The 15,890-nt window shown below is 41.5% G+C and overlaps 1 protein-coding gene across 1 annotated transcript in view; it reads left to right on the top strand.

Moving 5' to 3' along the window:
* The window catches only part of LOC143765197 (BPI fold-containing family C protein-like), a 60,185-nt gene extending 47,014 nt beyond the window's left edge, over positions 1 to 13,171 (top strand). Inside the window, exons 11-16 of the mRNA XM_077251633.1 lie at positions 540 to 710; positions 789 to 874; positions 1,961 to 2,003; positions 10,479 to 10,542; positions 10,637 to 10,704; positions 12,587 to 13,171. Coding sequence (XP_077107748.1) covers positions 540 to 710; positions 789 to 874; positions 1,961 to 2,003; positions 10,479 to 10,542; positions 10,637 to 10,704; positions 12,587 to 12,619 — 465 coding nt within the window. The 3' untranslated portion in view covers positions 12,620 to 13,171. The remainder of the gene's footprint in view (positions 1 to 539; positions 711 to 788; positions 875 to 1,960; positions 2,004 to 10,478; positions 10,543 to 10,636; positions 10,705 to 12,586) is intronic.
* The last annotated feature ends 2,719 nt before the right edge of the window (positions 13,172 to 15,890 follow it).

Raw genomic sequence — 15,890 nt, 5'->3', positions numbered from 1 at the left:
AGGTAAATGTGGTAGAACACACCAGGTCAGGCCATCCTATAACCCTAGCAAAATAGCTAATGTGTGACTATTGTGACATGTCACTCATAATTGCACAAAGAATAGAGCAGCATCCATGACACGGTGCATAATCATTAATAATATTGCTAATAACATATGATTGGTATGAGTGACAATCTAAATTATTTCAGACTCATAAGGTTATTACAAATCTGTCATCCATTGACCTCACTAAAAAATAATCATAATGGAACAGAAGAATACTTCTTTCAGAAGCCGTTTTGGTAATAATGAAGAAATTATGTTGGGAAAACAATCCTAATCGTGTGTTATTTGCAAATTTTATCATCAATTTTGGTGCACTGCAAAAAAAATGAAATTGGCAGTGAAAATCAGTGGCATCAACCTATTTACTTACACTGTTCTACAACTTGCAGAATTCTGGTGCTGATTCTCGAATTCTAACAAGTACACAATGTCTAAATCTGCACTTTGAGTCACATTTGAGTCACATGAACTATTGTGCTGCTGTTTTTTAGATTTCTCAACATTTTCCAGACCCTACACCAGTGATAATCGAATTGCATTTAACACGGCCTCCACTAGTATTCCTTCGACCAAACAATATGACTATCCAGTTTGGTGGGTCTTTACAAACACATGTGTATCCTTCAAAGGAAAAAACCAAGAATATCTTCAGTGTTAACATAGTAAGTAACATACTAAGCATTTCTAAGATAATGTAGCATACAGTGTCAGTTTGAAACATTTGCATTTTTCTTGTATAGGTGGCCACCTTCCAAGCCAGTATTTTATTGGCAGAAGCTATAGGAGCTCAGGGTTTGAATTTCACAGGATCTTTGACCTTCAATGGGCAAGTTCATTGTTTATTTGTCTTCCTTTTGTATGCCATATTTATTTCTACTCCTTTGTATTTAGTGATTATAGAAAACTATAATATATATATAGGCAGCTCAGTGGTTAGCACTCCAGCCTTGCAGCGCTGGGGTCCTGGGTTCAAATCCCACTAAGGACAACATCTGCAAAGAGTTTGTATGTTCCCCCCGTATTTGCGTGGGTTTCCTCTGCGTTCTCTGGTTTCCTTCCACAGTCCAAAGACATACTGATAGGGAATTTAGATTGTGAGCCCCAGTGATGTCTGTAAAGTGCTGTGGAATTGATGACACTATAAAGCGAGTAAAATAAATGAATAGATATTGTTAGAAAGGATCCTTTCATACTCCTTAGATAACAGTGGGGGAGAATTATAGTTCGGCCCATCATTCATCCTGCAGCTATCTCGTCCGACACTCCCATACATATGAGTGCTCACTCTGTCTTCCAAAGACATACTGATAGGGAAATTAGATTGTGAGCCCCATCGGGGACAGCGACGATAATGCGTGCAAACTGTAAAGCGCTGCGGAATATGTTAGCGCTATATAAAAATAAAAAGAGAAGAGAAAAAAGACTCTGTTTTCTTTATGAGAGGGCCGGCACCAGAAAACTCAGGCAGAAACTTATCTCAAGGAGAAGAAAAGGATCGGCAGTCCAAAATCGGACAAATTAGACTGTTGGATGAACCCATCAATATTGGTTATTTAACAGGAGATAGTCACACTAAATATGTAATCCAATCCACATGCTCCATATTATATAGGAGAAGCTGAGCAGACTGATAAATAGTTTTGTGGGGAGTAAAAATGGCCAGGATTTTATATCAATTTACAATTGAAAGGGATATCTTTCGTCATATGATTTCTCAAAGAGAGACACAATGAGTCCGGGAGGCTCTCTAGTACACCCTCATGTATATGTCTCCGCCAAGTGGATAGAAATTTTCCACTTCCCTAAGGAGGGTAATGAGTTTGTGATTTGAATGTGAATAACAATAAACACACAGACTATGGCTTTCAATGATTGGTACCTATTACTAAAGAAAAAAATTGACTTTCTACAGGTTACAAATAGAAGGGAGTCATGCTGCCAGTAAAGGAGAAAAGGTAGGATAAATAATACCTATCAATATTTTGTCAATAGTGGATTAATATGAGCTTCTGTGTTCCAGTTGAGAGAATTGCTGCATTAGTCATTTGTCATGATGAATGCGTTTGCATAAAACATGTTCTCTGGTGTTGATTTGGTTATTATATTACAGTTATATATGGTCATAGCCACAGAATAGTGGCTCAGTGGTTAGCACTGTAGCCTTGCAGCGCTGGGGTCCTGGGTTTAAATCCCACCAAGGACAAGATCGGCATGGAGTTTATATCATTTTTTTTCGGGGTACTCCGGTTTCTTCCCACACTTCAAAGACATACTTGATATGGAATCTAGTTTTTGAGCCCCAATGGAGACAGTGGCAATAATGTCTGTAAAACCCTGTGGAATTAATGGCGCTATATACGTAAAATAAATAATAAATAAATACAGTAGAGAAATTAGTTTTTTTAAATAAATTGCTCCAGTATATAAAAAAACTGTATTCAACTGCTGATTCCCCTCCATACTGCATCTAGGTTCCTTTGAATCTTCAAGCCATTTGTTCTGGTGGGGACATCATGTGACCATTGCTGCCAATCAGTGACTGCGTCAGTGAGCAATGGGTGATTGCTGTGAGCAGTGATTGTCTGCAGGTGTCACATGTATGTACAATGAGAATCTGAAGCATTTATACTTTACATATTCTCTTCTGGCAGCAGTATGAAGAGGGATCAGGTGAGAGTAAATATATATACTGTATTTTTGGACCAAGGTGACCAGCGTTTAAAAAATAAAAGTACTGGACAATCTAATCATAAGACTCCTAATAGATTTCTTGAATCTGCTCCAATGTTGGTGTGGTTGAAGCCTAAGTAGTGAAATATACACATATTTACAAATATCCTCTTGCCTAAAATAATTATATTTTACTTGTGAAACACTTTACCAATGGACATACATGGGTGCGATTTTGCTTGGGCTTCACTAGACAGACCTAGATGGTGCCTGGACCTCAACATCTGTTGTGGAACTTGATACCCACGTTGGAAATATCTCTCAGTTTTTAGCCTCCAAAACCCATTATAGCATTAAAATAACTAAAGAATTAGTCAATTTTATTATTAAGCATGAAATTTCTGCAGCCACAGAAAACAATGTGTAGCTAATGATCACAACTAGCTGCCATGTCACTGGTAAGGCCAGCTTTGCAGTTTAAGAAGCCAATTTTTTTTTTTTGCTTTGACCATTCGCCAAACTTTCTCCCTTGAAATACTTTCATAGCGTTTAGGCTATGTGCCCACATTCCATTTTTTAAGCGTTTCCCCGCTGCGGAAATGCTTAAAAACGCTCACAAAACGCATCCCATTAATTTTAATTGCATTCCACAATTGCTGTGCCCATGCTGCGTATCTTTCCGCAGGGGAATCGCTTCGCGGTAAAATACGCAGCATGTTCATTAATTTCCGCAGCCATAGACATATATTAGAAAAATGTATGAAAAACGCATCAATAACGCATCAAAAACGCGTCAAAATCTGCATGTATTTTTACTGGCAAGGGTGTGCGGTTTTGATGAGGAAAATTCTGCTTCTATTCTGCAATGTGGGCACATAGCCTAAAGGTTTAAATAAACATAAGTCCATCAAATTCAACCTATCCCCTAATATGTAGATCCAGACGAAGGCAAAAAAATACGTGAGGCAATTGCTAATTGCACCATCCATATTATGGGAAAAATTTCTTCTCAACTCCACTTACGGCAATCAAACTAGTTCCCTGGATCAACGTCCCATCACAAAATCTAATAATCATAAGACTTTCAAGAGTTCCTTGTTCTTTTTTAGTGAATCGATCAGTACATCATGTGACAGAGTTCCATAGTCTCACTGCTTTTACAGTAAATAATCTACGACTATGGTTCTATGGTTACTATGGTAATCTATGGTTAAAGAGGTTGTCCAGTCTAAGGATAGAAGACTGCAGATAATCTATGTGACTGCAGACTTGTGAACCCTCACATTGTGCACACTATGCGCTGTCAGGATTCTCCGGAACCAGGAATGGCGGTTATGTGACTGCAAGTATGTGATATGTATACTTCCAGCCACATTCAAACTTGATGGGCCCAGCTTCACTCAATGCAATTGTATTGAGTGAGGCCAGAAATAATCTAGTTGGAGTTTGCATATCGCATACTTGCAGTCACATGGCCACCGCTGCTAGCGCCAGAGAATTCTCACAGCGAGTAGTGGACATGTTGCTAAGATTCCCAAGTTTGCTGTCACATAGAGTGTATGCAGTCTTGCAGCTTTAGACCAGACAACCACTGCGGAATTCGGCAGTTTCTGAGAGGAGACTGGAGGGTATGTATGCATTATACTCCCGGCCAGAGTGACTGCAGACTTAATTTGGACAGGACAACTTCTGTCCTCTAGATGTAGAGGATGCCCCCTTGCCACCATTGCATGTCTAGGTGTAAAAAGATCATTACAAAATTCTCTATAACGTTCCACTACTTCGTTGTAAATTGTATTAACATCGCCCCTAAGCCTTAGGTTTTTCCAAACTGAATAACCCTAAATTGTCTCTGTACTGCTATTCACCAATTCCTTTAACCCCTTCACGACTTTTGACGTACATATACATGAAAATTTGTGTTCCAGCATCTTTCCCCACACATGATGGCTGAATCAGCCAACATATGCTTTTAACAGCTTGTTAACTTGTTAAATCCCGCTGTCACGCTGTGACAGCGACATTTAACATGTGCTGGTAGGGGTCATGTCATTCCATGCTCCCATCGGTTCACCTGTGACGTGAATTCGGGACGTCAAAGGGTTCTCATAACAGCTGGGATCTGCTGACGACACCTGTGCCTGTCATTATGATTCTCATGTGAAAACCAGTCCGTGGCTGGCATTCCTAGGAGATAGGAGATCGTATAGCACAAGTGATCGGATGATCGCATATTGGGACTATTAACCCCTTTCTGACATCGGACGTACTATCCCGACGAGGTGGGGTGGCTCCTGTATGACCACCGACGGGATAGTACGTCCAGCGCGATCGACCGCGCTCACGGGGGGAGCGCGGCCGGGTGTCAGCTGACTATCGCAGCTGACATCCGGCACTATGTGCCAGGAGCGGTCACGGACCGCCCCCGGCACATTAACCCCCAGCACACTGCGATCAAACATGATCGCAGTGTGCCGGCGATATAGGGAAGCATCGCGCAGGGAGGGGGCTCCCTGCGTGCTTCCCTGAGACCCCCGGAGCAACGCGATGGGATCGCGTTGCTCCGAGGGTCTCTTACCTCTTCCTCCCTGCGGCAGGCCCAGATCCAAGATGGCCGTGCAGGGAGGTGGCTTCACAGCGCCTGCTCAGAGCAGGCGCCGGGAAGCCTCTAGGATCTGTGCACTTCAGATCGCCGATCTGACACAGTGCACAGCAAAGTGTCAGATCGGCGATCTTACACTATAACATCATGCCCCCCCGGGGCAATGTTATAGTGTAAAAAAAAAAAAAAAAAAATTCCCCCCAAAAAATGCAAAAAAAAAATATATATATTGTTCCTATAAATACATTTCTTTATCTAAATAAAAAAAAAACAATAAAAGTACACATATTTAGTATCACCGCATCCATAGTGACCCGACCTATAAAATTGTCCCACTAGTTAACCCCTTCAGTTAACACCGTAAAAAAAAAAAAAAACCGAGGCAAAAAACAACGCTTTATTATCATACCACCAAATAAAAAGTGGAATAACACGCGATCAAAAAGACAGATATAAATATCCATGGTACCGCTGAAAACGTCATCTTGTCCCACAAAACGAGATGCCATACAGGGTCATCAAAGAAAAAAGAAAAAAGTTATAGTCCACAGAATAAATGCAAAAATAATTATTTTTTCTATAAAATAGTTTTTATCGTATAAAAGCGCCAAAACATAAAAAAATGATAAAAATGAGGTATCGCTGTAATCGTACTGACCCGAAGAATAAAACTGCTTCATCCATTTTACCAAATACGGAACGGTATAAACGCCTCCCCCAAAAGAAATTCATGAATAGCTGGTTTTTGGTCATTCTGCCTCACAAAAATCGGAATAAAAAGTGATCAAAAAATGTCATGTGGCCGAAAATGTTACCAATGAAAACATCAACTCATCCTGTAAAAAACAAGACCTCACATGACTCTGTGGACCAAAATATGGAAAAATTATAGCTCTCAAAATGTGGTAACGCAAAAAATATTTTTTGCAATAAAAAGCGTCTTTCAGTGTGTGACGGCTGCCAATCATAAAAATCTGCTAAAAAAACGCTATAAAAGTAAACAAACCCCCCTTCATCACCCCCTTAGTTAGCGAAAAATAAAAAAAAATAAAAAATGTATTTATTTCCATTTTCCCATTAGGGTTAGGGCTAGGGATAGGGCTAGGGTTAGGGCTAGGGTTAGGGTTAGGGCTAGGGTTGGGGCTAGGGTTAAGGGTACAGTTAGGGTTGGGGCTAAAGTTAGGTATAGGGTTGGGGCTAAAGTTAGGGTTAGAGTTTGGATTACATTTACGGTTGGGAATAGGGTTGGGATTAGGGTTAGGGGTGTGGTTAGGGTTACCGTTGGGATTAGGGTTAGAGATGTGTTTGGATTAGGGTTTCCGTTATAATTGGGTTTTTTTCACTGTTTAGGCACATCAGGGGCTCTCCAAACGCGACATGGCGTCCGATCTCAATTCCAGCCAATTCTGCGTTGAAAAAGTAAAACAGTGCTCCTTCCCTTCCGAGCTCTCCCGTGCACCCAAACAGGGGTTTACCTCAACATATGGGGTATCAGCGTACTCAGGACACATTGAAAAACAACTGTTGGGGTCCAATTTCCCATGTTACCCTTGGGAAAATACAAAACTGGGGGCTAAAAAATAATTCTTGTGGAAAAAAAAGGATTTTTTATTTTCACGGCTCTGCGTTATAAACTGTAGTGAAACACTTGGGGGTTCAAAGTTCTCACAACACATCTAGATAAGTTCCTTGGGGGTCTAGTTTCCAATATGGGGTCACTTGTGGGGGGTTTCTACTGTTTAGGCACATTAGGGGCTCTGCAAACGCAATGTGACGCCTGCAGACCAATCCATCTAAGTCTGCATTCCAAATGACACTCCTTCCCTTCCAAGCTCTGCCATGCGCTCAAACGGTGGTTCCCCCCACATATGGGGTATCAGCGTACTCAGGACAAATTGGACAACAACTTTTGAGGTCTAATTTCAATTGTTACCCTTGGAAAAATAGAAAACTGGGGGCTAAAAAATAATTTTTGTGGAAAAAAAAATAATTTTTATTTTCATGGCTCTGCGTTATGAACTGTAGTGAAACACTTGGGGGTTCAAAGCTCTCACAACACATCTAGATGAGATCCTTAGGGGGTCTACTTTCCAAAATGGTGTCACTTGTGGGGGGTTTCAATGTTTAGGCACATCAGTGGCTCTCCAAACGCAACATGGCGTCCCATCTCAATTCCTGTCAATTTTGCATTGAAAAGTCAAACGGCGCTCCTTCCCTTCCGAGCTCTCCCATGCGCCCAAACAGTGGTTTACCCCCACATATGGGGTATCAGCGTACTCAGGACAAATTGTACAACAACTTTTGGGGTCCAATTTCTTCTCTTACCCTTGGGAAAATAAAAAATTGGGGCGAAAAGGTCATTTTTGTGAAAGCATATGATTTTTTATTTTTACGGCTCTGCATTATAAACTTCTGTGAATCACTTAATGGGTCAAAGTGCTCACCACACATCTAGATAAGTTCCTTAGGGGGTCTACTTTCGAAAATGATGTCACTTGTGGGGGGTTTTAATGTTTAGGCACATCAGGGGCTCTCCAAACGCAACATGGCGTCCCATCTCCATTTCCTGTAAATTTTGCATTGAAAAGTCAAACGGCGCTCCTTCCCTTCTGAGCTCTCCCATGCGCCCAAACAGTGGTTTACCCCCACATATGGGGTATCAGCGTACTCAGGACAAATTGTACAACAACTTTTGGCATCCAATTTCTTCTCTTACCCTTGCGAAAATAAAAAATTGGGGCGAAAAGATCATTTTTGTGAAAAAATATGATTTTTTTTTTTCGGCTCTGCATTATAAACTTCTGTGAATGACTTAATGGGTCAAAGTGCTCACCACACATCTAGATAAGTTCCTTAGGGGGTTTACTTTCCAAAATGGTGTCACTTGTCGGGGGTTTCAATGTTTAGGCACATCAGGGGCTCTCCAAACGCAACATGGCGTCCCATCTCAATTCCAGTCAATTTTGCATTGAAAAGTCAAATGGCGCTCCTTTGCTTCCGAGCTCTACCATGCGCCCAAACAGTGGTTTACCCCCACATATGGGGTATCGGCGTACTCAGGACAAATTGTACAAAAACTTTTGTGGTCCATTTTCTCCTGTTACCCTTGGTAAAATAAAACAAATTGGAGCTGAAGTAAATTTTTTGTGAAAAAAAGTTAAATGTTCATTTTTATTTAAACATTCCAAAAATTCCTGTGAAACACCTGAAGGATAAATAAACTTCTTGAATATGGTTTTGAGCACCTTGAGGGGTGTAGTTGTTAGAATGGTGTCACACTTGGTTATTTTCTATCATATAGACCCCTCAAAATGACTTCAAATGAGATGTGGTCCCTAAAAAAAAATGGTGTTGTAAAAATGAGAAATTGCTGGTCAACTTTTAACCCTTATAACTCCCTAACAAAAAAAAATTTTGTTTCCAAAATTGTGCTGATGTAAAGTAGACATGTGGAAAATGTTACTTATTAAGTATTTTTTGTGACATATCTGTGATTTTATTGCATAAAAATTCAAAGTTGGAAAATTGCGAAATTTTCACAATTTTCGCCAAATTTATTTTTTTCAAAACAATGTCAGAATCACCGGGATCCGTTGAAGCGTTCCAAAGTTATAACCTCATAAAGGGACAGTGGTCAGAATTGTAAAAATTGGCCCGGTCATTAACGTGCAAACCACCCTTGGGGGTAAAGGGGTTAAATACAGTAAGAAGTGCAAAAAAAAGAAGTCTTTAAAAATATGAAAAAATAACAAAAAACAAGTTCAAATCAACCCCTTCCGCTCCATTAAAATAAAACAATTTAAAAAATAGACATATTTGGGATTGCTGCGTTTGTCAAAGTAAACGATCAGTAAACGATGCAACAAAAAACGGAATCAAAACGTCATAATTGTGTTTTTTTTGCTGTGGCAACAATGCAGTTAAATGCAAAAAAGACAAACAATACATGATATCTATTTGAAATGGAATCAGTACAAATGGCAGCTCATAGCACAAAAAATCAGCCCTCACACAGCCCCATACTCTGAAAAATTAAAGTGCGAATGGTACGGGAAAATAGCGACAAAAGCAAAAACTAATTTTCTTATATATTTCTGAATTTTTTTTCACCACTTATATAAAAAAAAGCTGCTTGTGTAATATCAGCTTACTCGTACTGACTTGGACAATCATATTGCCAGGTCTGTTCTACCATATAGTGAACATGGTAAATACAAAAACCCAAAAAACAATTGTAGATTTGCACTTTTTGTTTGCAATTTAAACACACTTAGATTTTTTTCCTGCTTACCAGGACATCACATGTTACAATGAATTACGTCATTCACAAATACAACTCATTCTGCAAACAACAAGCCCGTCTACAGCTATGTGGACGGAAAAATATAAAGTTAAATGTAAAATCGCCAGGGGGTTGTAGTGCTAATAATCTTGGTTGCACTTCTCTGCACCCACTGTTGTTCTCTTATGTGCTATATACTAGATACCAGTGTTGGACTGGGGTGCTAAGGGCCCACCAGTAACATTGACTTTGGGGGCCCACTTTTAACCTGTATACAAATATTACACTGCCCTCGTTCACAAATTTACCTATATCTCTATATAATAATAAACTGGGTAGTTTGGTTAATGAATGATGAGATGCTGCTTTATATGTACAGAGTGAATCAATTGAATTATGCCAAATAATGCCCATATAGTGGGATTGGGGGCCCAGATCTGCACAGGGGCCCTCCGGGGGATTCCCCTGTTACCCGGATTGGGGGCCCAGATCTGCACAGGGGTCCTCCGGGGGATTCCCCTGTTACCCTATGGGCCAGTACGAGCCTGCTATATTCCAAAACTGTACACAGTATTCTAAGTGTGGACACACTAGTGACTTGTATAGAGGAAAAACTACGTTCATAAATGTCTAATAGATCCACAAATATTATTTTAGGAAAATGAAACTGAGAGTGTGCTAACCTCCATCAATTCAAGTGTATAAGAATAGCAGATATAGTCACAGGTTTGGCTTTTACTGTAACTCCTACAAACTATGATGGAAAGAGCAGTGTACATACCCCACCAACAATGAATATAGACAATGTAACAAATAATACATCGTCTCTAAAATGTTCAGAAATTTGTAATTGTAACTACATTCTCATTGTCCCAGGGGGATGTGTCAGAAAAAAGAGTCCAGGAGCTCTTTCGTGACGTGGTAACGCCAGTTGTTAATGGTGAGGTACAAACCTATTTTAATTTGAGAACTTCTCCTTTTTATCTACCAAGTCCTATGATGTGGTAATATTTAATATATATTTTACTTTGCAGAAAAATTAGCAGGAGGAATTTTAATTCCCAGCAAAATCCTGACAAATGCTACTGTCAGTATTCAGCAGGTGAGAGGATTCTTCCTGTATAATGCAATTTATTCACGTCTGTCCATTGGTTACTTAGTAGTGATGAGAGAATGTGCTCATATAAGGTGTATCCAAGCTAGCTCGGGTGCTAACCAAGTGTCTTTGGCGTGCTTGGGTGCTAACCAAGTGTCTTTGGTGTGCTCGGGTGCTAACCAAGTGTCTTCAGCGTGCTTGGGTGCTAACCAAGTGTCTTTGGTGTGATTGGGTGCTAACCAAGTGTCTTCGGCATGCTTGGGTGCTAACCAAGTGTCTTCGGTGTGCTTGGATGCTAATCATGTGTCTTCGGTGCGCTCGGGTGCTAACCAAGTGTCTTTGGCATGCTTGGGTGCTAACCAAGTGTCTTTGGCTTGCTCGTGTGCTAACCAAGTGTCTTTGGTGTGCTCAAGTGCTAACCAAGTGTCTTCGGCGTGCTTGGGTGCTAACCAAGTGTCTTCGGTGTGCTCGGGTGCTAACCAAGTGTCTTTGGTGTGCTCGGGTGCTAACCAATTGTCTTCAGCATGCTTGGGTGCTAATCATGTGTCTTCGGTGTGCTTGGGTGCTACCCAATTGATTTTGGCGTGCTTGGGTGCTAACGAAGTGTCTTTGGCTTGCTCATGTGCTAACCAAGTGTCTTCGGCGTGCTCGGGTGCTAACCAAGTGTCTTTGGTGTGCTCAGGTGCTAACCAATTGTCTTCGGCGTGCTTGGGTGCTAATCATGTGTCTTCAGTGTGCTTGGGTGCTAACCAAGTGTCTTTGGCATGCTTGGTGCTAACCAAGTGTCTTTTGCATGCTTGTGTGCTATCCAAGTGTCTTTGGCATGCTCGGGTACTAACCAAGTGTCTTTGGCTTGCTCGGGTGCTAACCAAGTGTCTTCGGCGTGTTCGGGTGCTAACCAAGTGTCTTCGGCGTGCTTGGGTGCTAACCAAGTGTCTTTGGCATGCTTGGGTGCTAACCAAGTGTCTTTGGCTTGCTTATGTGCTAACCAAGTGTCTTTTGCATGCTTGTGTGCTAGCCAAGTGTCTTTGACATGCTCGGGTGCTAACCAAGTGTCTTCGGCATGTTCGGGTGCTAACCAAGTGTCTTCGGCGTGCTTGGGTGCTAACCAAGTGTCTTCCGCATGCTTGGGTGCTAACAAAGTGTCTTCGGTGTGCTTGGATGATATGATTGAGTCCCTGTGCCTGTATGTCTTGCAACACATGCATGGAAACCTGGCATAAGTGGAGGGACAGAGTCACTCAAGTGGCAGAAAATCCCTACCATTGCCAGCTGCATTTTAGCTGGTGCAAACCTGGAATAAGTCTTAATGTCTTAGATTACAGTCAGGGTTTGGGTATGTTCACATGTCTGTATCTTTTCTGTTTTTCTACTCCCTTTAGAACAGATAAACAGGATTAGTATCCTGTGCATTCATGTTGCAATCAGAAGCTGAAGTGTCATATTGATTTACAATGGGTCTGCCTGGTTTCCATGTGCGTATTAAATGAAGATAAAATTCTTCATGCAGGATTTTTTTTTTCATTTCTAAAAAAACATTGAAATCAAAGTGAAATCAGACAAACCCCATATAAATCAATGGGGCCCCTCTGTTTCCATTTGAAACAGGAATGTACAAGATATTAATTTATTTTATGTCTATGGAATAGATAAACAGAAAGGATATACAGACATAAGAACAGAGCCTTAGTTTTGGAGGGAGAAGCTGGTGACACTAGGGTCTGCATCTTATATAGACTATTTGTACCGCACACGTGACTATCCCTTCATGACTGAGCCTCGAAGAATAGCTAATCAATATTGTGGCTCCAAAAGGACAGCTACCCTGCATTTCATGGATAGGGACTTTATTACTATTGGATATAATTATTATTTTTTTTTATTTCAGGGATTTGTTATACTGGCAGCTGATATGAAGTAGAACAGCAGCATGTGGCTTTTGATGATGTACAAGTGGAAGTATTCTACATATGACCAGAGGAAATTGTGAATTTTCTTTGCGAACTTTTAGACAAAATAAAGGAACATCTAACTACTGGAATTTCATCCTAAGGCCTTATTCAGATATCCAAAAGTCACGTACGTGACCTATCCATGGTTTATACGGATAGAACATGCCCATTACAATCTTTGGAGCTGTTCAAATGTCCATTTTTTTGCAGACAGAGTGGTCTGTTTTTTGTTTGAGTCAAAATTACTGTGAAAATAACAGCACACAGACGGCATCTGAGTGCAATCCAAGTGTTATCAGTGATTTATATATAAGAAGCTTTGCAATAATTTTTCTTCATTAACAAAACACTGATGGTAAAAACCGACACACTGGCCAAACAATGATAAAACTTGGATACAAAACACTGATGAAAAATGGTCCGTATGAGGAATATCATGTACATTTAAATGAGGCCTGAATGTATCTGTTTAGTGACTGCAAAGATTATCAAAATACGTAATAAAGTCAACTGTAAATATATACTGTATATAGAGCAATTTTTACATTTAGATGCCTCAGATTCATTTTTGGGGTTATTTTTTTTTTTTATGTGAAAGGCAATTATCTACGGATTCAATTTTATCTATCCATTTCCCCAAAATAAGTGACCTTAGGTATGTTTGACAGCTTTTAACAACCCCTATCGTCATAGAATTATTATGTTCACTTTGTCACCTAAAATTTTGTTTTTAATGGGATCTGTCAGCAGCATTTTACTCCTCAAACTATTTATATGTCCATGTAGCTCCTTCAAAGACAAGTCCAGCAATACCTTTACATGACCAATTTCTCCTTAACTGAGAGGCTGCAGAACTATTGTAGTTATGAAGCCTCTGTCACTCCAGATCTATTCTATTGCCTGACCAGCGTTGCCTACTCCTGCTTGACTGACAACTCCTTTGCTTGAAGTAACCCAGCATAGAGGCTGTCAAGAAGGAGAAGGTGGCGCTGGGCGAAACTAGAGCTGGAGTGGCAGAATCTTATTGCTGGAATTGTGTTTGAAAGAGCTGCATTCACATATGAACAGTTTAGGAGCTGAAAACCTTGTGATGTATTTCCTTTAAAGGGCCACTGTCACCCCCTCCAGCCGTTATAAACTAAAAGAGCCACCTTGTGCAGCAGTAATGCTGCAGTCTAACAAGGTGGCTCTTTTAGTTTTTGATTCCGTTATTCCCTCAATAAAGCGTTTTAAAATTTGTACAAAATAACCTGTCCTTAGACCTGGAGGCGGTCCGAAGCTTCCTCGGTGAATCTCCCAACGGCCGTCACTCTTCTCTTCTGGGGATGTGGTCGCCGCCCCCTGCGCGCTGTTTCTTCTTAAATCCGGCGCCTGCGCTGTGCGTGCCTGCCTGGGACAGGCGCAGTCTTCATTGTCCGTCATAGGTCAGATGCAGGGTGCCTGACTGCACCTGTGCGGGCAGTGCGGCCACCCTGTTGCTGAATCCCCGCCCCGCACTGTGTTATTCATTATGCACAGTGCGGGGCTGGGGTTCCTGGGCATGCGCACTGCGCTGTTCAGACGCTCCCCCAGCTCAGACGCTCCCCCCAGCTCCCCCGCCTTCCAGCGTTGTTATTTGCGGCTGCTTCATTCCAAACGCTGGCAAGGAAACCTGTATATTACGGCAACGCTGGAAGGCGGGGGACCGGGGGAGCGTCTGAACAGCGCAGTGCGCATGCCCAGGAACCCCAGCCCCGCACTGTGCATAATGAATAACACAGTGCGGGGCGGGGATTCAGCAACAGAGTGGCCACACTGCCCGCACAGGCGCAGTCAGGCACCCTGCATCTGACCTATGATGGACAATGAAGACTGCGCCTGCCCCAGGCAGGCACGCACAGCGCAGGCGCCAGATTTAAGAAGAAACAGCGCTCAGGGGGCGGCGACCACATCTCCAGAAGAGAAGAGTGACGGCCGTTGGGAGATTCACCGAGGAAGCTTCGGACCGCCTCCAGGTCTAAGGACAGGTTATTTTGTACAAATTTTAAAACGCTTTATTGAGGGAATAACGGAATAAAAAACTAAAAGAGCCACCTTGTTAGACTGCAGCATTACTGCTGCACAAGGTGGCTCTTTTAGTTTATAACGGCTGGAGGGGGGTGACAGTGGCCCTTTAAAGAGGTTGTCTGGTTAAGCTACCTATCAATGTGCAGTGCCCTGCCACTCTATTCTATCGGAGATTAATATTCCCCATTGGATGATTAGTGTGGGACCCATTGGAAAGGTGATAGACTGTTTTCAGTGGAGAATCCCTTTAATAAGGAAATTGACATTAAAAAGTTGTCTGAGATTAGAAAAAAAGGTCAGAAAAACAGCAGTCCTGTTGTACATGGGCTGTGTCTAATATTACAGCCCATCCTTTTACAGGGACAGCTCACAAATAAAAGTAATTATCTTTCTAGAGTCAATCGGGCTGATTCGCTGAACCTTTTGACCTAAAAATTAGTCCACTTTTTAATGATTTATTCAGAAGTAAAAATTCTTGTCAAACTGTTTTCCTGTTGCACATATTTTCATAAAATGAATGCATATATTTGCACAGAAATAAATGCGTTTAACATGTGTGATGATTTAATGAGGTCTACCTAAAGTGATGTGGGCACACTGGCTTGCTACAGATTTGGCATTGGGCTAAACTGATGAGTAAAGTCTAATGGATTATGGAGTACTAGATGGTGGCCCGATTCTAATGCATCGGGTATTCTAGAATATGTATGCGTAGTGTATAGCACAGCCCACGTAGTATATTGCACAGCCACGTAGTACATTGCGCAGCCCACGTAGTACATTGCGCAGCACACGTAGTACATTGCACAGCTCACGTAGTACATTGCTCAGTCCACGTTGTACATTGCGCAGTCCATGTAGTATATTGCGCAGCCTACGTAGTATATTGCGCAGCCTGCGTAGTATATTGCACAGCCCACGTTGTATATAGCACAGCCCACGTTGTATAGTCACGTAGTATATTGCCCAGCCACGTAGTATATTGCGCAGCCCACGTTGTATATAGCACAGCCCAAGTTGTATATTGCGCAGCCCACATTGTATATTGCGCAGCCCACGTTGTATATTGCGCAGCCCACGTTGTATAGTCGCGTAGTATATTGCCCAGCCACGTAGTATATAGCCCAGCCCATGTAGTATATTGCCCAGCTCATGTAGTATACTGCCCAGCTCATGTAGTATATTGCCCAGCTC

Source organism: Ranitomeya variabilis, chromosome 4, assembly GCF_051348905.1.
Source record: "Ranitomeya variabilis isolate aRanVar5 chromosome 4, aRanVar5.hap1, whole genome shotgun sequence".
Classification (NCBI taxonomy): domain Eukaryota; kingdom Metazoa; phylum Chordata; class Amphibia; order Anura; family Dendrobatidae; genus Ranitomeya; species Ranitomeya variabilis.
This window is presented reverse-complemented; position numbering and strand designations above follow the sequence as displayed.